This window comes from Rissa tridactyla, chromosome 4 (assembly GCF_028500815.1).
Source record: "Rissa tridactyla isolate bRisTri1 chromosome 4, bRisTri1.patW.cur.20221130, whole genome shotgun sequence".
Classification (NCBI taxonomy): domain Eukaryota; kingdom Metazoa; phylum Chordata; class Aves; order Charadriiformes; family Laridae; genus Rissa; species Rissa tridactyla.
In genome coordinates this window covers 74,270,177-74,294,068 of record NC_071469.1, presented here as the reverse complement: position 1 = coordinate 74,294,068, position 23,892 = coordinate 74,270,177, and the positions used below count along the sequence as shown (strand labels likewise).

The window sequence follows — 23,892 nt, the reverse complement described above, 5'->3', positions numbered from 1 at the left end:
CTTCCCATGTTCAAGTTTGTGCCCGTTCCCCCTTGTCCTGTCACTGGGCACCACTGAGAAGAGCCTGGCCCCATCCTCCTGACACCCACCCTTTAAGTGTTTATAAGCGTTGACGAGATCCCCCCTCAGTCGTCTTTTTTCCAGACTGAAGAGACCCAAATCCCTCAGCCTTTCCTCATCAGAGAGGTGTTCCAGTCCCCTCATCATCTTGGTAGCCCTTTGCTGTCCCCTCTCCAGCAGTTCCCTGTCCTTGAACCGGGGAGCCCAGAACAGAATGCCGCACACCCCTTATGCCAAGGGCTCCGGGAGGCAGGAGTGCTGTGCGCGTGGCAGGGCTCCCACCCGGAGCTGAGCTTCGCCTCCAGAGACATTTCCAAAAGGGATGTTTGAGCTTCAGAGCGGGCGAGGAGGATGGGCCATGGGGCAGAGCTGTGGGGCAAGGCCCCCAGAGGAGGGGGGCAGAGGGGGCAGCCCCTGCACCAGCATTTTCATGATTTATCGGGATTTGAGTCAGAGCAGCGGTGCGGGTGCCGGAGCCCCCCCAGAGCCCCTGGAGATCTCCAGCTGCCCGCTTTGTCCCCAACTCCTGGCAGACGGGCAGCGCGACTGGAATGGCGCTCGCAGGCAGCCAAGGAGAACACAAAAGCGCTGCTCATGACTGCTGGCTCCCAGCCCCCAGCCCCTTCGCAGCCTCTCCCTTTTGCACTGGGAATTACTTGCTCCAACACACACAGGGCTGGAAATTCCTCCCCGCAGCCCAACTTCGTTAAATGACGTTTGGGGCCACCCCGGTCCCTGCAGCACCGGGTTTCGGGGAGCAGCGCGTGAAACTGCCTTCCCCATGGCCACAGGTACGTTTCGGTCCCGTTGTTGGTTTTTCTTGGCTGTGGGACCCCCCGCCCTGCTGCCCTGCAGTCCCCTGGGGAGCCGGGAGGAGGACGTGCTCCCTCCCCATGCTGCCACCTGTGCTGCCAGCGGGGACTTGGCTGTGCAGAGCCCCCCACCGCCAGCCCAGCCCAACCCGGCAAGAGGGGGCCTTGCACCCAAAAAGATCAGTTTTCCACCCAAAGGATCGGTTTTGCCCCCAAGCCAACATCTGGGCTTGCTGCCGCTGTCTCAGGGCATCCAGCCCAGGCGGAGAAAAGCTGCGAAAAACACTGAAAATCTGCTCCGCCACGGAGCCACGCCGATGGGCGCCTGTGCAAACCCTCTACCGCTGCTGACCATCAAGGTCCCATCCCTGGAGGTGTCCAAGGCCAGGCTGGATGGGGCTTGGAGCAGCCTGGTCTGGTGGGAGGTGTCCCTGCCCAGGGCAGGGGGGGTTGGATCTAGATGATCTTCAAGGTCCCTTCCAACCCAAACCAGTCTACGATTCTATCAGCAGTATTTTCTTTGGAGCAAGAAATTGTTTCAGAGAGGTAGTGGGGGGGGCCAAATCCCGCGCCATGTGCCGGGGAGACAAACGGCGGGTGGGAAATGTCTGCTGTTCGCTGCTCTGTTAAAGCCACCGGCTTGAGCCGCGGGGCTGCAGCACTGGAACGCGGGGCGGGACGTTGAGAGGGTGGCGGATGGTCAGTAGAGTGACCAGGACAGCTTTTCAAAGGGCCCACTGTCTATTAAAAGTGTCCCATGAGCTCATGGTAGCAGGGCACAGGCTGAGTTTGCTGGCAAGAGAAGAGGTCCCGCTATGGCCGGCAGCTCCGGGAGAGGCGGGAGGGGTGGCCAGCATCCCTCTCTGCCCAGAGGGGACCAGCCAGAGCCAGGTCCCTCCCACAGACCCTGCTTTCTCACCCCATCCCCTTCCCAGTCATCTCCCACCCTCCCGGACCCCAGGGTATCGCTTTCCATCCTTCGCTCCGGTCCGGCTCTGCAGCGCGGTGCCCCGCAGCCCCGTCCCACCCCAGGTGCAGGAGCGGAGGTTGAGGTGCTGGAAGGTCCGAAGCAGATGATGAATAAAGCACCTTGGTGGGGTTGGTGGTTTCGGAGGGTCACACGCCCCGCGGGGCCACCGACACCAGGTCCTGGCGGTCACACGCCAGACACGCTCTGCCGAGAGGAACCGAAAGCAGAACCAAAAAGAGGATCTGTCCTCTCCCCGTGTGGGAGCATCCGCCGGGGCCGTCGCTGCTGGGAAGGGGCTCGGGGGCTTCTCAGCAGCACCAGCAGCTCCGGCCCGAGCAGGAGGCGAGCGCTGAGCAGCTCAGGAGCCGTCTGTGCTGCGACGCGGCCCGTCCCTCCCTTCCTAATCCTCGCCACAGCTCCCAGTCTTCAAACACAGCCGGAGCAAAGGACCTGGAGCTGCAGCACGGCCAGCCTGCATGCAGGGTCGAGCATCCCAAATATCACAGAATCACAGAATGGTTTGGGTTGGAAGGGACCTTAAAGCCCACCCAGTGCCACCCCCTGCCCTGGGCAGGGACACCTCCCACCAGACCACGTTGCTCCAAGCCCCGTCCAGCCTGGCCTTGAACCCCTCCAGGGATGGGGCAGCCACAGCTTCTCTGGGCAACCTGGGCCAGGGGCTCACCACCCTCACAGCAAACAATTTCTTCCCAATTTCTTCTTTTCCCCAGCTCTAGAAGGATTTTTCGCTTTCCAAGCTAACTCCTCACCTGCTCTGCTGACGAGCGAGCACCAGGCTAAGCAAGAACCATCCCCATCCCCAGCTTCTCCCCGCTCCTGCAGGCCCTCCCCCGGGTGGGTGACAGCAGGGTGACAGCAGTGGCACGCCGCTCTCCCACGTAACTTTTTTCCTCCCCTCTCCCTTGCTCCTGAGCTTTAAGAAACGAGGCCGAGGCAATTCTGGAAATGCACTTCTCTCAACCTGTAATTGAGAAAGCTCTTTAATGAAGTCCCTGCAGCCCCCAGCGCTGGGAGCGGGGCGCGGCGGCTGATGAATATGCATGTGGTGGGCTCTGGGCTGGGCGGCAGGAGAAGGCAGGATGGCAGGCAAATGAGTTACGGGAAGCGTCGCCCATGCAAACGTTGGCTCCACTTCTCACTGCAGCTCTCGTCCTCCAAGCCATTTCTGTCGCTCTCTCAATTTGCATTGGAAACGCGGCAAGAAAATAACGTTAACTTTACAGAAATTGGTCCTGTTTCTATGCAGGCAGGATGGATTCATAAATACATCCGTGATGGAGCGAGTCCTCACCTAATGATGGACCAAAAAAAGAGATGGAAGTCCTGCCCAGATCCTGCAATTTTGGTATTCTTGAAAACCACATCTCCTTCGTTTAACTTCCCAGCCCTGACCTGAACGGGGCGCGTTATTAGACAAACAGCAGAGACCTGCAGGAACAGAAACGCTGCCCTTTTCACCCCCAGTTTCATTTCCACAGTTCCCTGCTCTCGGCAGGGGCCCAGGAGAGCTGGGAGCCGCCCCATCCTTCCAGGGGGAGTAGGAAAGCCCCTCACCCAGGCTTTGGGAACGCCAGTAAAGCGGACTAGAGAGGTATCACCTGGGGATTCTCCCACAGTGGGAAGAGGCCGGGTAATTGCAAGAGGTGACAAAGGCAAGACAGAAGGGACCATACCTCGCCTGCTCCGGTTGGCCTCCAGGTCACCAACATCCTTCTCCAGTAAGCTCCAGTGTTTCCAGCGGTCTTTCACTCCAACATCGAAGCCGGCCACCCCCGAGTCATGCTCGTTGAGGGAATGGATCGGCACGTTTTAAAAATCCTCATGCAAGAAGGTTTTCGGATTCCCTCTGCTATTTACGCACCCAGGAGGCAAACTCCATCCAAGAGGAGCTGGGGGGCAAAGTGCCTCTGTCCTTCCCATGCCCCCACTCAGGAAAAGGCTTGAGGAATGAGGTGCTGCATCTATGTGTCATGATGCACCTTGGGCAGAAAAGTAGATCATTCCATGAACTTGTGGGTAAACCGACGCGAGCTATTTAACGGCTTCATCTAACGGCTTTACCAACTGCTCTTCAAAGACGCCTTCCAGAAGGAGCCGCTTTGACGGCGGAGCCTACAGTAGCCAAGGGAGACACCGTCTGCCACCAGGAGCAGAGTCAGAGGGGCACCGTTTGGCATTCATGGAAGTTCTAAAAGCTGCCTCCTTCCCAACCTGGAGGGTCTTCCGAAGAACCACAGGTAACAGCCAGCACCAGTGTTACCGGGCCCTCTCCGAGCTGCTTAGTCAGATTTTAGAAGTATGAGATAAGGTGACGCTTTGACCTTCTGCACGAAGCCCGTGCAGAGCAGCCTGCAGCTGGCAGCAGCCCTGGGCCTCATCTCCGTCCGTAACCACCACACCAGGCCATAGCTGATATTTGGAGTTATACCACCGCAAATCGTAGCAGCTTCAGACGAGGTTCTCAGGTGCAGCACATAACGTTCATATTTTCCCCACAATACTTCACCACATTTGCCCGTTTCCTCAATTTCAACATGCAAACTACCCTGTTTTCCTCCTCGGCCGCAGCAGCCTAATTAGCAAGGCTTGATGGCCGCTATAAAAACCTGCCCAATAAACAATGCTCTTCTACGAGCGGCTGGTACAACGCAGTGAGATTAAAAGAGAATTTCTTCGGGTTACTTGATAGACGCCTTCAGAGTAAGCAGGGGATAGCAGTTATAAAACACCACAGGAGTTTTAGGGCAGTAAAATCCCTGTTTTCCCTAATCTATGTCCTTATAGTAGTTTTCCCGGACAGTCCCTGGTTCAAGTGACCACTGGATGTCACTATTGCTTCACTCACGGCCCTTCCACAGGCAACAGGTTGGGAAGTTGCCCCAGAAACACGGCCCAGGACGAGCAGGAGGTCGGAAATAAATTTTTACAGCACCTTGTTTTCACTACACAGAAGTTTATTATGAAAGTTAAACATACAACACAAAAAGTAGCAAAAGCAATCTCGTAGCTTAAGGCAACTCTTACAGGAGATGAATTCGAGAAAAGATGATGCAACTTCAGTTTAAATAGAAATTATGAAAAATATCAAATTGCATCAATAACTTAAAATGCACTTTAAAAAGTCTGCGCTAACCAGCGGAGGGTAAGGGCTCGTGATCTTAATGCCAGCATTAAGATATGGAAAGCAGCAGAATGCTAAATGATGATAGGGAAAGTTCAGTATTTACACCAAGAGAGCAACATTAATATCCGATAGCCTCATTTCCTGTGTACTTATGCTTGAAAACCACCGCCTGACACGCTAGGAAAACCTTTTAAAATAAATCTTCAGACTATTCCATCAAAAATACACAGATGGCAGAGAGGATCCAAGGCCGGGGATGCGTGCGGGCGTCCCTTCAATAACTCATTGCAGAAACACTTTAGAAAAATTCTTTCTTTGGGGGAAGAAGAGCGAGGAGGAGACGTGGCCAGAGAGTGAAAAAGGTTATCTTTCAGGTGAATCGCATGGAAATTGAAGTAGCAAAATATTTCTATTTGATGACATTCTCACAGTTTACAGTTATTGACAGTTTTAAGTCAATGTTAAATATTCATATTATCAGCATACAAAGATTCTCCTTCACATTGACACCTGCTTACATTTTTGCAAGACCTCTTTTTGCAGCAATTGTTTTGCCCTTAATGAGGAATGTAGTTATCTTAATTATAGAATTTAATAGAGATTTAACTGTTCTAACCATAGAGTTTTCTCCCTTCAAAATCGTTCTTAAAATACTGAAATCAGATCACCTATTTTAAAAAGTTATTGGAGTGACATTTTAATTAATCGGGCTGTACAGGAAGCACCACATGCTAACGAAGCCAAATAACATCACATTTCCAGTCAATTTTCTTCAAATATTGGACGCAATGAAAAATTTGGAACTAGTCCGTTCACCGCCCCACCCCCCCCAAATAAAACCAAGATAATTCACACAAATTAACTCACCCCAAATCTTACCCTGTTAGAAAATGCAATATATACTGCAATGTACTTTTAATTTGCATAAGATTTAATAGAAGTGTCCTACGCACAGTAATGAGGTTTTCTGCACACAACCTCATCTCAACTTTTCACCATTCAGCACAACTTTACAAAAAGCCTAAGATATAAAATATACTTAAAGCAGCTATCTTAAACATGATTTAATACGTATCAGCTTGGCAGCCGACCGCTTTTGTTCCCAGTTTAACATGCTGTTGGATCCGACTGTAGAGTTGCAGTATCCCTTTTAACAACTATTTAAAAAAATCCCTGAATAAAACAGAAGCCAGCCTGCGACTTCCGATGAGTTTCAGTAAAGTACTATATACAGGGCTATAACAACCACCCAAACTCGCTTGGTACAGAGTAAAATCTAAGACAGACAACGGGGCAGAACGCATTAATGCATGAAAATATAGATTTTTCAGATTTTGCCATTTAAAAGTGGAACCAACGAATTGTTAGCAGTGAAAAGAATACTGCAACCGTAACATTTACAAACCCACACAGTTTGAAAACTGATTCCAACAGCTCTGATTCACTGGGTTCAGCTTGGAAATAATGCAAAATAATGTCAGCAGTTTTAAGAAGGTCTTGCAAATTCAGGAAAAAAAGAAAACTGAAAGAAAGATAAGAATGCGTTATCTAAAATAAAGCAGGAGCACAATAAGGACAATCAAAATTCCAAAAGCCCATATTAAAAAAATTAAGCTTGGAATGCATTGGCTTCCAGCAGTTTACAAAAAAAAAAAAACACAAACAAAAAAAGAAGTTTTAAATCTGTAATATCTTGACCTATTTTTAAGTGACAATTTTTATTACAGTTGAGAAAAAATGGTTTTATAGCTGCATAAGTTTCCATTTCACTAAAATAGTGCCAACAAAAACAAGTTTGCATAGAAAAACAAAGTTTCAAATTGCCACTGGCTACATGCTTAAAATGGGAAATGCAGGTATTATAACATAAACATAGTGCAAACCATGGCAGTTGATGGTGACTTTGCCTGCCGCAGGTCAGGAAACAGACCATAGTATACCCAGTTATCACAGTTTCTGGTCTTTTATTAAATCCTTTGCCAAGTAGAAGCAATGCATGTGTGCAGACCCGTGGTGCGCCTGCCGCTGTTGATTAACGTAGTTTGAGATCGTCGCCGCTTCCTAGGTTAGATCCAGGACTAGGGTCTTGTTGTCTTCTTGCCTGCATTAATAAATACACATTTAGGATCAAAAAAATGACTGAGAAGTTATCGTTTCAGTTAATTTCTTAAGTGCATTAACATGACTAAGACCATAACAGCTCGTTCTGGGCGTCACCTCAAGGCACGTGGAGGAAAAGAAAGCTACCAGAAGTAGTCAACATGGATTCACCACGGGGAAATCATGTCTGACTAATCTGATAGCCTTCTATGGTGGCACGACTGGATGGATAGGTGAGGGGAGGGCAGTGGATGTTGTCTACCTTGACTTCAGCAAGGCGTTCGACACGGTCTCCCACAGCATCCTCAAAGGGAAGCTTAGGAAGAGTGGGTTGGATGAATGGACAGTGGGTGGATTGAAAACTGGCTGAAAGACAGAGCTCAGAGGGTTGTGATTAGGGGCACAGAGTCTAGTTGGAGGTCAGTGACGAGTGGTGTTCCCCAGGGGTCAGTACTGGGTCCAGTCCTGTTCAATACATTCATCAATGACCTGGATGAAGGGATGGAGTGCACCCTCAGCAAGTTTGCTGATGACACAAAGCTGGGGGGGGTGGCTGACACAGCAGAAGGCTGTGCCACCATACAGAGAGACCTGGACAGGCTGGAGAGTTGGGTGGAGAGAAACCTTATGAAATTCAACAAGGGCAAGTGTAGGGTGCTGCACCTGGGGAGGAATAACCCCCTGCACCAGTACAGGTTGGGGGCTGACCTGCTGGAGAGCAGCTCTGTGGAAAGAGACCTGGGAGTCCTGGTGGACAACAGGATGACCATGAGCCAGCAATGGGCCCTTGTGGCCAAGAAGGCCAGTGGCATCCTGGGGGGCATCAAGAAGAGTGTGGCCAGCAGGTGGAGGGAGGTCATCCTCCTCCTCTGCCATGGCCCTGGGGAGGCCGCATCTGGAGTGCTGTGTCCAGTTCTGGGCTCCCCAGTTCAAGAAGGAGAGGGAACTGCTGGAGAGGGGACAGCAAAGGGCTGCCAAGATGCTTAGGGGACTGGAACACCTCTCTGATGAGGAAAGGCTGAGGGATTTGGGTCTCTTCAGTCTGGAAAAAAGACGACTGAGGGGGGATCTTACCAATGCTTATGAACACTTAAAGGGTGGGTGTCAGGAGGATGGGGCCAGGCTCTTTTCAGTGGTGCCCGGCGACAGGACAAGGGGGAACAGGCACAAACTTGAACATGGGAAGTTCCACCTCAACATGAGGAGGAACTTCTTTCCTGTGAGGGTGGCAGAGCCCTGGCACAGGCTGCCCAGAGAGGTGGTGGAGTCTCTGTCTCTGGAGACATTCCAACCCTGCCTGGACGCGTTCCTGTGCCACCTGCTGTGGGTGACCCTGCTCTGGCAGGGGGTTGGACAGGATGATCTCCAGAGGTCCCTTCCAACCCTACCATTCTGTGATTCTGTGATAACCAATTCTAAGGCAGAAACTCCACATTTCAAGCGATAACCAATGCATTAATTTTTAACATCAAAATCGTTCTTTCCCCCTCAATTCAATAATCCCCCCAGAACCGCCAGGAATCTTAGAGGAGGGCCGTGGACCCGGCCGTGGGGCACTGTCCCCTCTCTGGAGGGGCACAGAGCTCTGGCTCTGCTTCTCCACCCTGAAGTGCTTTGCAACATCACTTTAACCATCAGAGAAAGCCTGCCAGAGTAGTCACGCAACAATTTTGTGTCTCTTCTTCCAAAAAAATATTTTCTTTCCTGTGAAATTTCCTTCTGTTAACCTGTTCTGTAACTATTTTCAGGATCAAGATTTTCGGGAGAAAGGCTACAGTGCAAGATGGCAGAGTATGTTACCTCAGTTCCAAATAAATCTCCTCTCAGTATTTTTATGTCGGAAACATTTACTTTAGCCTTTTCTGTAATAAAGAGACTTATAACATGACAACACACTAGCCCAATTTAATCTATAGATTAACACACATTTTAACACTTCTTAAGAGTTGGGGTTTTACTGCAGCATACTTTTTTTTCTTTGGTGCACCTGTGAAGTTAGCAATAACGCAGACTTGAGAAAATTGGTACTTATGATTGTGCCCCTGTATTAAAAAAAAAGTAACACAAGTTCTCCTCTAAATAAACAATTCTGTTAAACAGTGTGAGTTGATGGCATTTTCAAGAGGAAATTAAGGATGGTCAGTCAGTTCTATCAGTCACAGTAACAGAGGCTGCTTTCTACTTTCTCTGCCTGTACACATGCAGGCTGCTTTCTAGAAGCACACAAATATTGCAGGTAAATACTTAAAAGTGTTGATATACTTAAATTTTAAAGCAATACTTTGATGAGGGGAACATGCTAGCAGTTTTTTTAAGACATTTTAGTATCAACACTTTTATTTCATGTTTACAGAGTGAATAGCTGGCATCTCGGCCTCTACTTATCACGCGACCCAAACAGTACGATGGCCACATTCTCCGCTGGTGGAAGGCATCACTACACCAGCATCATTTGGTGCAGCTCCCTTAGTTTCACCAGCTGCGATAGCCTGCCACATTTGGTCCTTCAAAAAAACGCTCTCCAAAAACGCAAAACAAGTGACTTGCTTCCCTCCTTCGAATGAAAGGCTTCTCGTATTTTGTTGAACAGGCCTAATGCAGGCAGTTGTACCACTGAAATATGCAGTTTAAGCCATTGCCACATTTACATGCTCACCGTGAACAACATTTCAACTAAAGCGTGACTAAGAGCGACACGAGTGCTGCTGGTCGGTGTTCCCCGGGCTCTTCTGAGTCACATTTACTGACAGAGAGGAAGCCTTCCCGCCAGCGCGGCCGTCACCTGGTGCAGCCTGCTGCTGCCCCACTCCCAGCCCCGGCGCCAGCCCCCAGCTCCCCAGCACCGACCACCAGCAGCATCTTCCCAATGGAGAATTCTCCTTCTCTGTCTGCTTCTTCCTCCCTCATCTACTGCTCATTCTTCTTGCCTGCCTAATCCTATGCTGCCCGTGCAATTGGTTAGCCTCATGCAAACACAGAAGTGCTGCTGCCTTCTGCTATTCAAATAGTGATTTAAAGTTACATTTTCCTTTCATGTGCAATGTCATTCTGACACACACAGAGTTCATTCAATAAATCCCGCTCAGAATCAGCATGTTGCCAGAGAAGACAATTCCCTCCTGCACTGTCTTTGGTATTGCCATTATTGCTTTGCAAACACCCTTGCTATTTTAAATATTGCAATTGCTACGTACCACATTTATGTATCCAATGCTGTTGCTGGCTGCATTTCAGCTATTTAGGGGTTAGATCTTCCACTCGCTCTGCTCCATCTACACTGGTCGTACTCTGGCTGAAGGAAACAATCTGCTTCTCCTACTTGCAGAACAACTCTGAACATGGCAACCGACATCACTGCCGCTGCACAAACCCACAGATTTCTCAGTAATCTTTCTGAGGAATCGCATTAAAACAAACAGCTCTAATCACGCACCGCACTGAAGACTCCAAGTGCTAAAGGGCATATTCCTTCCAGCCCCTGAAGCAACTCTGCAAACTGCTCTCTTTGTAAAGATGCAGAATATCAGGAGATGGCATTTAACTGAGATTTTGGACATTATTTCCAAAAGCGAAATCATTCAGCTTGGACTATCAAGATCTCTGTGGAAAAGTCAAAGGGAAAGCCCAGGCTTTTTTTTTTTTTTTTTAATTATTATTCTAACAGAAAAGTAAACTGTGCCGTAAAGATTTTTCTTAATACAAAATGGTTGCTCAACAAGTCTAAATAGGTACTTCCACACTAATTCAAGAGTTGTACTAAGAATTACCAAAAGGACGACAGTTCCACTTTGCATGTTTTTCTCCTATTGAACAGACTGTAACAAGACTTCTTCTGGTTTTAATTCTTAATTTAAATTTCTAATTCTTTCTTCTAAAGGGAAACAAAGGCATGCACTCTTTAAGAATTACCAAAATCTTTCTTACACCAATCTAGTTACCAATTTCATACTCAATGAACATTTTTTACACTGAACTAGAAAAAACCCAGCAAATTAACTGCTGCTTTGCTACTGCTGTAAAAGCAAACAGTTTCTTCTTCAGAAAACAAATGATACGCACAGCAATTTTATTGTCAAGTTTCAGCAAAGACTCCAAGGTAGGGGCATATGGTTGCATTTATGCTTTGCCTAAAGTGGCCTTTTCTTTCAGAACACATGAAAGAATTCACATGATTCATGACCTCATTGCTACTTGTAGCGTTTGCAGAAGCCGCTACTGAACAACTACCAGATTTGCCCTTTCAAATGATATGCAAAAAGCATGACAAATTACCCTCAAATGTACCAAAAGCAGTCATTACAATATCATACACTTGTGTATGTGGATAAAGGTGTAATTTTGCATTTCAGTAAGTGGGGATTTACACAAGCAACCTGCAGTGTGTTGGAAAGACAGCTCCGTCTCGTTCAGACACCCTCCTTTACTTGTGCTGTACTGCTAGGCAACAATACCTACACTTAAAACACACTTACTCTACCAGCCACCATCCTACCAAGGTGCACGTGCAAAGTATATAACAACTACAGCGGTGCTTTACAAGCTGAAATAAAAAAAAACAACTTGTAGAGCATCAGGCATTGGGTGCTATTTTTGCCCACTGACAATGGTCAAAATACGACTTTCGTAAGAAATGCCACAAGATCCTTAGCGCTGACTTGCAGGAGCAGTGTGACTCCCAGTGCGGTAGGATCTAGTAGTTCTCCTCAGTCTGCTACAGAAAGCTAAAAGTTCCCTTTTACAGAATTCCCCTCAGTCTGGAGTCTCCTACTCTCTGCATAGCTAATCAATCCTCTGAATTGCAGCATTTGCTCGAATTTTTGAAATGCATACCTTATGACGCCACGCAGAAGCATCAGAATTACTCTCAGTGAATAATGAGCTCAGCTTCTCAAAGATTGAGGAGACTCGCTTCAATTAAGAAAGATGCATCTATCTTTGCCATTGGGAAGTGAAATATTCTGCCATGAGTCATGCATAATGAGTCACGAGAAAACAGTAGTTACTCATCTTATCTCAGCATATTTCATTTTTCGGTCAAATGGTGATGTTAAGTTTGAAGGAGTACTACTCCGAATGTTAATCATCTGCTATTTAATGAAAGGATAACAAATATTTGCTTGTGAGAAAAACCTGTAAGTAGTACACAGATCCCACCACTGTTTTAATTTTCCTAAAAATCAATGTATTTTAACTGACACAGACAGTTTCCTTCCAAATATCCTGAAATTGAATAGTTAATGCAATGGTCACACAGGGAGTTTCGATACCCAGAAATACTTCGCGCTCAGCTTTCAGCACATGAAGCCATACAAATCTTCTGCAATACGGAAGGAATTATAACTGGCCACAAGCCATTTAAAACCTCTAACGTTGGAGAGGGTATGGTGACCGACTAAAAGAATTGCAGGAACGTATCTGGCAAAACACATTTCAAAGCCTCCTATAACATGCTATTCTAGATTTATTCATGCTGAGCTCATAATGCTGATACTGTAGGGGTAATAACATATTAGGAAACAAGAGAAAAGTTACTAACGAAGTCATTTTGACTTGAGGGTAAACAAGCACAAGAAGTATCCCCTGCAATACTCTTACACCTAATTTCTCTCTCCAACCCTGTTATCACTGAGCTTTTCCCAAGCCTAAACACAAGCTAACTGGTACGGGCTAAAAGTCATAACGAGTATGATGCAGTAAATCTGTATTATATTAATTTTCTTCTTAAAAAATTATATAGCTTGAAGTTATCAAATCATTAACTTCGAATTGTGACTCTCTGTACAAGGATCATGTTGGAGCATTTACATCTGTTAGTGGGGCACTCGGGTAAAACAGACCGAAGACTAGCAGTGATTAAGGAAAGCAGCACACAAGCAGTTCCCCCAGCAGCCAAGGCACCCGGACACCATCCTCCTCCTCCAGCCACTCAATCCTGACCCACGCTGCAGCTGATCGTGCTTTCAACAGTGCCAATAAAACTCCTTCAGCTGGCTGCGCGAAAGCATCTCTAACCATCCCCTTCCTGTGCGCGTTCAGAGGCCTCCGACATACCTAAGGAAACCGTCTCCCCTTATCGCACGAGCTCATCAGGAAAAGATATCGCAGTCCCACCATGTGGTTTACACGACAGCTCTGAGAAAGCAGAGCTGGGAAAGCTGGCAGTAAATATAGTAAGGATGGAGATGGCTGCCATGAAGATGGCCCTCCCTTTCGATGAATCGCATTAAAAAAAAAGAAAACCAGCATGCAAAATTGGGATCTCTGAATACCAGGCAGTGAAGTCGCAAGAAGAGTGGTACACACTGCATATATAACTTGGGACACTGGTGAAGAGGAGGGAAGGGAAAAGGAGATAATTTGAAGAAGGGCTGTCACAAAGAGTAGCCAAAATAAAGTCTCTCCATGGACAACTCCACTGCAATTCTTTCATTGCATTCTGGCAACTCCTTACTGCTGAAACAGACAGAGCAGATGCATTATGTGCCTTGGCATCTGTCATCTATAATTTACTAAATAAGTAAAAAAAAAAAATAAAAAAATCAGGCTATGTTATGAAAAACTAAATAGTGAACATTTGGATTCTCTTAGAAGGACTGTCAACCTCCTGAAAAGGATTTAAAAAAAAAACCCCAAACTGAGAACATATTGCAGATACTTTTCTAAAAAGCATACAACCACAGGACAAAAAAAAAACCCAAACAAAAAAAACCCCAAAAACCCAAACAACTAAACCCTGAAATAAAGAAAGCAATGCTCAGAAAAATGACCAGTTACAATCAAGCACACCTCCCCGTCAGTCCTGCTAACTCAGGCAGACCCACATCAAGAAAAGTAACAAACTGAAAGCTCTTCTCGGAGCTGCTGGTTAATAACAGCCTCTCCCGCAGGGATCTGAACATGGTTAAAATGCTGGCCATGCCTCCATTTCAGTTACCCTTACTCAACAGAAGAGCAGGGGCGGGGAAACTCAGCCTTCTCAGAATTAAAAGTCAGCAGAACCGGGCCACAACAACATTGTAAGAATGACAGCTTATATAAAATAAAACTTCCTCGGTCACAGTTACAGCTCGATGAAGGCCCCCATACGCTTTCAGCTCTCTGGGGGGCTTGAAAAGAGATGCTCCCTCCTCTCAGTCTTCACTTCTCAGAACAGCTTTAGCTACAGCAGCAGAGGGACCCCACCATCACTCCCCCCGTGCCTATCTGCCACTGGCAGTCAGTAGGAGTTACGATTTTTACCAGCTTCCTAGCAAGGGTAGCTATCGGCATGAGACTTCGTAGCCCCGGAGTCGCTTTGTTTGCTGGCCGTAACATCCATTTTACAGTCCCCTCTCCTTTTCACTTCAACCTGGGAAGAAGCAGCCTTGGTCTTCTTAATTATAATGCCAAGCACTTAGATTATGGATGGAAATAATGGAAAACAGTATCTCAAATTTGGTAAGAGATCTGGATGTTAGACTAAAGTCCTCGTAGAACGATTATATTATGGACTCTACACCCAATGCTTTTTTCTTTATTCCTACAACTATTTTCATTACCTTTTAATCTCACTGAAAGTCAAAATAAACAATTTTCTTGACAAAGGCCATAGATAAAGATTATTTAGCAGCTATCTCCATCAAGATGTCATTTCAAGCTTCTTCCTAGAAACAGAGTACTCTTCACTAAAAACACCCATCAACTGTGTTAGGTGCCGAGTTTGTTCTCCCACCACCAGCTGCTGGAGAGCATGACTGTAATTTGCACGACCAGTTCCTGATGCACTCTCTTGCATGAATGAAATCATTGCAACATGCACATCTCTGTTGAAAAGACATAATGAAGCTACAGATTCCGGTACACCACAGTGGGAACCAGGCTAAGGCAACAGCGAGCCCAAGAAGGAAAAAGCATGGCAACAGAGTAAGCTCTTAAGAGCATCAAGTACAGATGAAAGTGTTACTTTTTAATGAAAACTTCCTTTCCAAGGGAAAAAAAAAAAAAAGCTTGAAATGGTCCCTTTTAGAAAGTATTGTTTGAAGGCTGGTATAAAGGTTATAAATTTATAATTAATATTGATTGCTTCCAGACAGTATTCCTCTGTTGCTCAGCCCCTTTCTAACCTTCATTGACTGAAAGAAGACGCTTATATTACAGTATTGCCTGATTTGCAAGATTGATCTCCTCTGTACTACAGTCAGCATTGATTCGGTACAGCACAAATTGTTTTTCTGATATATGCATTCCATAGCACTTTTACACAAATACCCACTATTTAAAGTTCTTGTGGAACAACCTAGTCATAACGTTCCTGGCCTACGTGTACTGTATACACATGGTAGAACCATATTCGCACACACACTGGAATGCTTTTTTCTAAATTATGTTGTATTCATCCTGAATATAAACAAGTAATTTTTATACATATACTTATAGATGCACTCATAAACACACACACAAGCATAAACCAAGTCTGCACTACCCACTACATATGAAGAATTAACAGTTTGGGTATCTCTCGCATCCAAAAAACTGTATTAAAGTTATACTATTTTTATGTCATTGTCAGTTGGGAGAGTATATACAATAAGTAGTAATTAAATTCATCCCAGACTAATTTTTGAGGAAAAAACCCACACCCTTAAGAGTCAGAGAGTTTGATGAGAAGAAAAAAGAAAAGGTCCATATTGGAATATTATACAGTATTATTACAGTAGTTTCCGCAGAACACTTCTTATCCTGACAGTGAGCTCTGGTCATTCAGACTGAAATGACCAAACAGAAGAAAACACTAGTGCTGACTCTCTCAAACAAGATGTAAGGCGACAAAGAAACAGTGAAAACCAAGCACCTGCCTCACTGATACCCCTTCAGTGTCCTCACTCTCTTCTACAGGTTGGCAAAGGGAAATGCACAAACACTGAGGAGTTCCTTGACCTGTTCAGTGGCATCAGTTCCAGAATACACCCCTGAAGTAACGGCCTTGCACCAAGCTCCCTGTGCTGGGGCACTTGCTCACGGAAAGAGAGCTTTGCCTTCCGCTGGTATGAACCCATTCAGCAGTGCAAGTGTGTCACGTAGCTCAGCACTCCTAAACCCGCGAGGCTTCATACAATCATTTATTTTTACAATAGTCTTTAACTGGGGAGAAGGTCTGTCTTCATGTGTATCATTAAACATTTAGTGTCTCAGCATTCCAACATTTTCGTAAGAGTGAAAGCCATTGGAATACATTATTAATTTTGCAGGCATTAATTAAAAACACTCACTGACTTCAAAAGCATCTTTGAAACAAAAGAATCATGAACAGCAAGGCAGGATTTGCGGTATCTGGTGTGACCAAGCTATGTAAGTTGATAGAAAAACCCCAAAGCATCTTGTAGTCAAAACTGAAACTATGTTAAAAATATGTAGCAGAAGGCAGTTCAACTCTCAGGCACTTAAAAACCTCAATGAAAGTTTCTAAATCCTCTCACACCCTATTTACATTAGAGGAGTGCTGTAATTGCACAAAAATATGATCACTTCTGGAAATTCAAGCACAACCTACCAACCACTACTGATTCTGCCCTCAGATGCAACGACTGTGTTCATGAAAATAAAGGTCTGGTGTGCTAATGAAGTCATCAATGGAAGGGATACTGCGTGATAAAAGCAAGGCAAACAAGCCTGACAGCACTCTGAGGGGTTTTTGTAGGTTTTGGGTTTGTTTTTTTTTTTTTTTTTTTTTTTTTTTAATCAATCAGTTGGGGTTTTTTAGGATACTTAAAAATGAAAGTTAGCATAATGATTATTCCTAAACTGCTGCTATTTTCCCCCCCTCCTTCAAAGTACCGCCATTCTAGTATCTGACTGCCACATACAAGCCGTTTTAACTCTTTTCAACAACCTTTGCTGAGCCCTCCTCGGCAAGGATATACCACTTTGTTTTAAAAGTCTAGAGAGAGACTTAGAAGAGGGAATCTTTTCTATGCAGAAAGCTGTATAAATAAAGAACTGAATATGATCATTTTCATATGCTGCCAGGCTTTGGATGGATAAATGTTTCCAAAGAGCTGGCGCCTCTGTTTTGGGTAGGAGTGGGTGGAATATTGCAGGATTCCCCTTCCCTCCCCCACTGAAGCAGAATCTGGTCTCTATTAAAGGCATTTCAGCTGTAATTCAACTGTCTGAAATATCCTGATTTTATACAGTGTTGCAATTCCTAAAACAATCATTAACACTGATGAGATCCTGTTCCAGGTTTGGCAATTCTGAGTTTTACTGTCCCTGCCAAGCTTAGCAGGAAAGAAAAAAAAAAATAAATTGAAGTTTTAGTAATGATGAAAGGTGTACAGATATCACATTAAAAAGATTACGCTGAGGGGATCTTGCATCTGTGGGTAGTGTAATATACATAAAAACTCTCTCAGCACACTTAGAACCCACCTTTCAAGTACCACCTCTGTAGTGCAACCAAAGATACTATTTGACCTATTGAAATTACACAAGCAGCACGCAATACAGTTTGGGCTAGTGTTTTTATAGCTGTCAGCAATGCAATCATCAGAAGGGTACAAGTGACAAACCGTATTTCCAAGCTCACTGAGCACGTAAGCATTGGAAAATTTGATACAGGCCATAAATACATCCATGGGAATGTGCATTTAGGCATTACTGTCTATTGAGAATTGTATAGGATGATCACGAGCACCTTACGTAAGTGCTTACTGATTAAAGTTCATTTGATTCTGCCCAAATGCTGCATTAGAATACAACTGCAGTGAAAGTCAGGGAAACAATCAATGGTTTGGAAACCTGATTCCTCCTTAGGCATGAATGCATTGTAAGTCTAGCTCCCCTCTCTCCCCTGCCCAGCCCCAAAGGATCCTGATTTTTATGCAGTACCAAGATCCAGAGCACAAAAGCTCATCTGTAAACATTCCAGATATGCGGCCAGGATGACTTCCCCCAAACACACAAATGAAAACCGAAATATAAAACCCAATTATAGAACTACAAGTAATTGAGGCAAAGATCTCTTGGTTATACATATTAAACACATACAGTAAATTAAAAAATAACGCATGCATAACAAAACATATTGCAATTATTAAGAAAACCTGTATTTGACATCACATAAATTTGAAGCACCTTTTGAGAATGTTTTTCATTCTGCTAAAACACATTTCAAGTCAGTAATTTTCCCTTTTCTTCCTTTCTGTAGGTGATCTACACCAGAGCTGGGACAATTGTTGTTTTGAGAGACAACGGGTACTGGCAGCTAATAAGGACATCATTTACTAACAACTGCCTGCTGCCTTATTAAAAGCAAGAGTCTTTTCAGAAGTTATTGAATCCAGCTCCTGCAGCTGGCCAGGGATGTTGCTTTTTGTGTCTCAGTGTCACAAGTTTTGATGTCTGTCATGATGCTCAATATTACCCCAAGCTCACTGTTAATTGAAAGAGTTTCTGCACATGCTAGCTGCAAATCAGTGTTTTCTACACCTGGAGGAAAGAGAAAGTCTCACAGAACTCCAGAAGTTATTTCAGGAAGCCTCATTCTTCTTTAACCTTCAGCATTCAGTAAGCACATGGCGGCTTCTCTGTAGTAACGGGAGTGGGGAAGAAGGGCACGGCAAAGGAAAATAAATCAAGAAAAGCTTGCAGTAAATTGAGGTCAAGGACATAAGGCCGGGCTTAAAGTTCTGACTGTGTTGTTAAAATTAAGGCAGGCTGCCACGGATCTTCACGAACAGCTTTAAGTTCATTCTACCTTCCTTTTGAACTGCACTGACAAGCAGGTTCCAGCTATGCTGCGAGAGAGAGGGAAAGATTCAGGTAATCTAGCTGCTGCTCCAAGGATCCAGTGACAGTGAGGCCTCCACAGCAAGGATTTTACCTTCACTACAGCTGACATCCGACATCTACCTGGATACACCGGGCTTTGCAAGGAGCCGCACGCCAGCCACATCCCTTCAAAGTGAGAGACATTATTCTCTGCATCTGCCTTCTCCCTCTCATTCTCACACTTGCCATCTTCCAATTGTACTTGGAAGGAACCAAAGTTTGTCTAATCATCTCAATTATCAGTAAGGATGCCAGAAGAAAAGCAGCTTAGCAAGAACAATAATCAAATTTTCTAAAAACCTGTGGAGCAGCAGATTGATCGCATTTGATTATAGTAAAGTCAGGCTGTACTGATGAAGCAGGAAGTAGGAAACAGAGTTAGTAAGGGAAAAAAATTCAAAGTGTATCTGTTTTCTCCCCATTCTCTGCCTGACCTACAGCCTGCCTTAACTTGCCAACTCTCCTTATGTTTTACTCGTCCTCTTACAGCTCTTGCCTTCCTGACATCTCAGAGCAGCTGGTTTCCATTCCCTTTTCTGGCTCCTCTCTTCTTGATCCCAGTAATTTCTGCTCTCATCAAGAAAAGCAAGATTCAAGACTGTGGGGCCCTAAAGAAGCAAAGAACAAGACAGAGGGAACCACACCAGTGAAACAGAGGAGCAAGACTCCCTGCTAGCAGAAAAAGGTGAGAGGAAAATAAAACTAGCCTGTACAAGAAAGCAGACTATGGCATCTGATTAAATTCACTGGTAACGTTTCCCCACGGTATGGGATAGCGAGCTACAAAATCATGTGCCCGCAGCTCCTGAAGCCTTTCCTGCGTTCATGAGAAAGGTGTGGGACAAATGTATCACTTAAAGCTTAAGTACCCACAGATAAGGCCATCTACAGAAAGGAAAAAAAAGGATAAAATCAGAGAATTCTTACCAAAACTTGAAATTAATTTTGCGAGAGTTAAAAAACAATGCATTTTGCAATTTTTACATGACAACATCGAACAACAAACAGAAAATACACAACATTGTACAAACAGACAAATAAACAGAAACAATCTAAAGTTTTGGGAAAGTACTAACCAGTTACTGACAGCAGCTGTGAAACCCTCACCTCCATTTCCTCCCGATGAGACCTGTCTCTATCCTCGAATTCACGAGTTCTTCGCCGAGCTTCTTCAAAGGCTTGTTGTGCCAATGCATCCTCCTGCTACCAAACCAGATGACACAGAGTGACACACAAGGCAACCCTCCTTTCCACCAGATCACATTTCTTTTGAATATTATGGATCACTTGGCAGCAGAGACAAGCATGTCCTATAGAACCTGCCAGAACACGCATGAGTTCCAGCAAATGCCAATACAGGTTAATGAAATAATACTCACCTGCATCACTGCTGTAGCGATAACCAAAGCTGCAGCACAGCTACTACTAAATACATTTTCAAAGGAGAACTGCTTTTCCAAAGTAGTTAAAAATGCTGCTTTTTTTTTAAAAAAGTTCTCAAAAGTTATATGAAAGAGGCACTACATTTTACTCTGCTTGTAAGTCATTTTGAAGACTGGTATATCTAGATAGTGTTCACTAGCATCATTAGATAAATAATGGTAATCTAATTCTCCTTTTTTAAAAAAAAAAAAAAGGATCATCTAAGTTACGAACCAAATAAATCCTCCATTTTATCAAAAGCTGCTGAAGGCACATCAGTATGAACATTCTCAATCCTCATGTATCATTTAAATTATTTAAGTTTAGATGCATAAGAAAGTGCAAAGCAGCAGTTATTCCTCCACTAATTTGTGCACGTTCCCACCCAATGCAGAAGAAACCTGCAGGTTTTCAACAGCCCCATTGCTCATTTTCAACAATGGCTTATGCACAGGAATAGAGAGAAATGAGTGAGCGCTCAAAAAAAACTTCCTTCAAACCGTATTTTTTTTATTAGGAAATGTTTTAAATAAAGTGTTATTAACATGTAAACTATTATTAATTGGCTTACGAATTATTTCTCTTAAAGAGCCCTTTTGGCACATATTTTGCTCAGAATGAAAATAGACGGCTCTGTTCCTCACCAGAATTTTCAAAGGTTCAGAATGGAGGAGTCAAGTCTAAAGAGGTTCCACAAAACAGTAAGGGATAAACCGTACTGGTTCTCCCTCCTCATAACTCCTCAGCTATAATTACTACTAACTCTGATGACGATCCACCCCCCCATGTTATTTTCAAGTTGAAAGTTTTATTTAAAATAATTAAAAAAAAATAATCCTAACCTTGACTGTTAGAGGACATAAACATGTTGAGAGCCCGACTAAATTTTAATACAGCAAGGGATTAAGCGCATAAATTTTTTAATTTCAGATAAAGCATCCCTAGTCTGAGAGAATGTTAAATTGCTTTTTTTGCCGTCGGCACAACCATGCACCCTGCAGCTGCTCTGTGAAATGATGTGAATGAGTGCCCCTCGTGGCCTAGCACAGTTAAATACGAACAGCTGCCAATCAATAACTCCGCACAGCCAGGTCCCCAGAAAGCTACGTTGAGAGGCAATGTTTAAAGCTGCCAATAAGACAACATTTTAACACTACCTACTATTTTTAAGAGTAGAATTTAGCCCATTTATAGCTATCTTAATATTCATGCAATGCATAGCAAACCAAGGTCAGACAGTGGAAAGTAAGTTTGTTCTTAATAATGCAGAAGGACAGAGATAAAATAGATAAGCTTGTCTCCCAGATGACTACAGAAAAGCTGCCTTATTTCTAACATACAAAAGCTATGTATGTCTTTATTACCCTTTTTTTTTAAACAGACTTAAATGAAAGCAGATTTTTTTAATAAAAGACTTTTTGCATTTTAACATCATTTAAAGCGATCATGAAATAAAAGGCTAACATATAGCCTCAGCCAGAATATTTTAAAGAAATGGTCATAACCAAAAGAAACTAAATTAGAAATTCATAGGAAAATAATCCGTACGTTGACATCCAGAATGAACACATGCTGACAGCTGAAACACTGGTTCACTAATGTCTGAGAAAGGGGAAAAAAGCATCAGAACCTACTTTTTTTTTTAATTAAAAAAAAATAAAATTCTGCTCTAACCCTGTTGATGTGTTTTAACAGAAATTAACAAACATATCAGGATCTTGTACAACAGGAATTTAAAAAACAACTTTTTTTTTTTCCTTCAAATGTCACTCAAATCTAGTAATTTTAGCCTAGCAAATTTGGCTGTATGAAACCCAATAATTTACCCACCTTAGTTTTAATCAATAAAAATGCTCCTGGTATGAATCTACTAAGGAAAAGAAGCAGCAGCAAAACATGAGCCATGTCAAGACGAGAACTGAAGAAAAAAAAAAAACCCCCAAACCCAGAAAAACAAAAGAGAAGCCTAAACACACTCCCACTTGCACTTGCTGCACACATGCCCCCCGTGCAGCAGCCTGGTAGGAAAAGACTTTGTGAGAACAACCATTTATAACTACCCGATATACACGGCAAGAATGCTCTATTACAGAACAGATACAGAAGTACCAGAAAGTCTTTTAATGACAGTCAAGACAAATATCAAATCCAGGGAAAACTCAGTCCCAAACAGGGAAGATATTCAAGCACATATGTAGAGCTGGGTGTGTGGTAGTCCACTGAAGTCTGAACAGGCAGACGAATCAGTAACAAAGACTGCTTAGTAGTAAGTCATTAATAGGCTGTGAATTAAATAGAAAGGACACCAGTTTAAACGCTGCTTTATTGTTATGCATGTGGTTTTTCTTCCTAAAATATTTTTGACATGGTGAAGGACGGTATAATTTCAAAGCATGGCAGCAAAGAAAAATTTAATCTGATGCAGTGTTAGTAAGAAGTGGTAAGAGATGGGAAAATGCAAGATCATTACATTTGTATAAGACCATGCTTTTACTGGAGTGCTGCTGTTCTCTGTGGTGTTTGCTTCTTCCAGAACCAGGTGTCTGTATATTGTGCTAGCGGAATTCCTCTTGCAGCAGGGTGCTCTCTGGAAAGGGAAGAACTGCTGCCGGCTCCATTCATTAGAAGGCCTCCAGATGGTAATGGCTTACACGGCAGAAATGGCTTACGCTTCCAGAAAATGGGAGAGAGGGGTGCGCATGGGGGGTAGTGAACGCCAATGACGCCTCTTATTGCAGAAGATGGTGGGTACCACACTGCATAGTATAAGGCAGTTAAACCCGCTCTGACATCAGTGTTATTTTGGGATCAAAGTCAGCAGTTAGGTCAACTGCCACTAGCAACATTAAAACAGTTTTAAACAAGGAAGCAAAGCGACAGATACAGGAAAAAGGAAACTGAAGAATGCAAAAGATTGCCCAACTGTTTACAATCCTAACAAATACAAGGGTGCAGCTACTTCTTGTGTCTGTACAGTGCCTTATGACACTGGGAACTCTTAGGTACTACTACTGTAGCAAATAAGATGACCAATGACCTCCTCATAATCGCCGAGAAGCACAAACTAAAAAAAATTATACACCTGTAACTGAGTACAAATACATCTCTGTAGATCCACACTGCGTAATACCTACAGCTCAGCACCCTGTACTCAAAACTCAAGAAAGCACTGACACCCCTCACAAAAAAAATAAGAATAAATCACATGTTCAGTGCACAAATACTTTCTGAAGATGACAAAAAGGAATTCAAAAGAGTAGTTAAGACAGCATATACGTATCAGGAAACTAACATAATCCAAGAGCATGCAAAAACATTTATCAGGAAATTAAAAAGAGAAAAATTGAACCCACACCACAGATCACCTTACCACCCTCCTTAACTTTTTTCAGGAACTATCCAATTTTGGAAAAGAGTGACACTATCTCCTTCTGAGCGTACGTCCAAACCAGTGTCCCCTCAGTTCAGAAGCCACATGACTTAGTGTTATGTATGAAACTTAATAGCAACAGATCAAGACCCCGGGGATTTATCTTGCACAGTCCTCAGGGGTGTACATTTGACCTTGCCGTGTA

At 44.1% G+C, this 23,892-nt stretch overlaps 1 protein-coding gene across 2 annotated transcripts in view; it reads right to left on the bottom strand.

Moving 5' to 3' along the window:
- Window positions 1–4,796: 4,796 nt before the first annotated feature.
- CBFB (core-binding factor subunit beta) overlaps window positions 4,797–23,892 on the bottom strand; it is a 44,851-nt gene continuing 25,755 nt past the window's right edge. Inside the window, exons 5-6 of one of the 2 annotated variants that reach the window (XM_054199985.1) lie at window positions 19,972–20,098; window positions 4,797–7,088 (exon numbers count right to left, since the gene is read on the bottom strand). In XM_054199985.1, the coding sequence (XP_054055960.1) occupies window positions 7,066–7,088; window positions 19,972–20,098 (150 nt within the window). In that variant the 3' untranslated portion in view covers window positions 4,797–7,065. The remainder of the gene's footprint in view (window positions 7,089–19,971; window positions 20,099–23,892) is intronic. The other variant, XM_054199984.1, reaches the window with a different exon arrangement.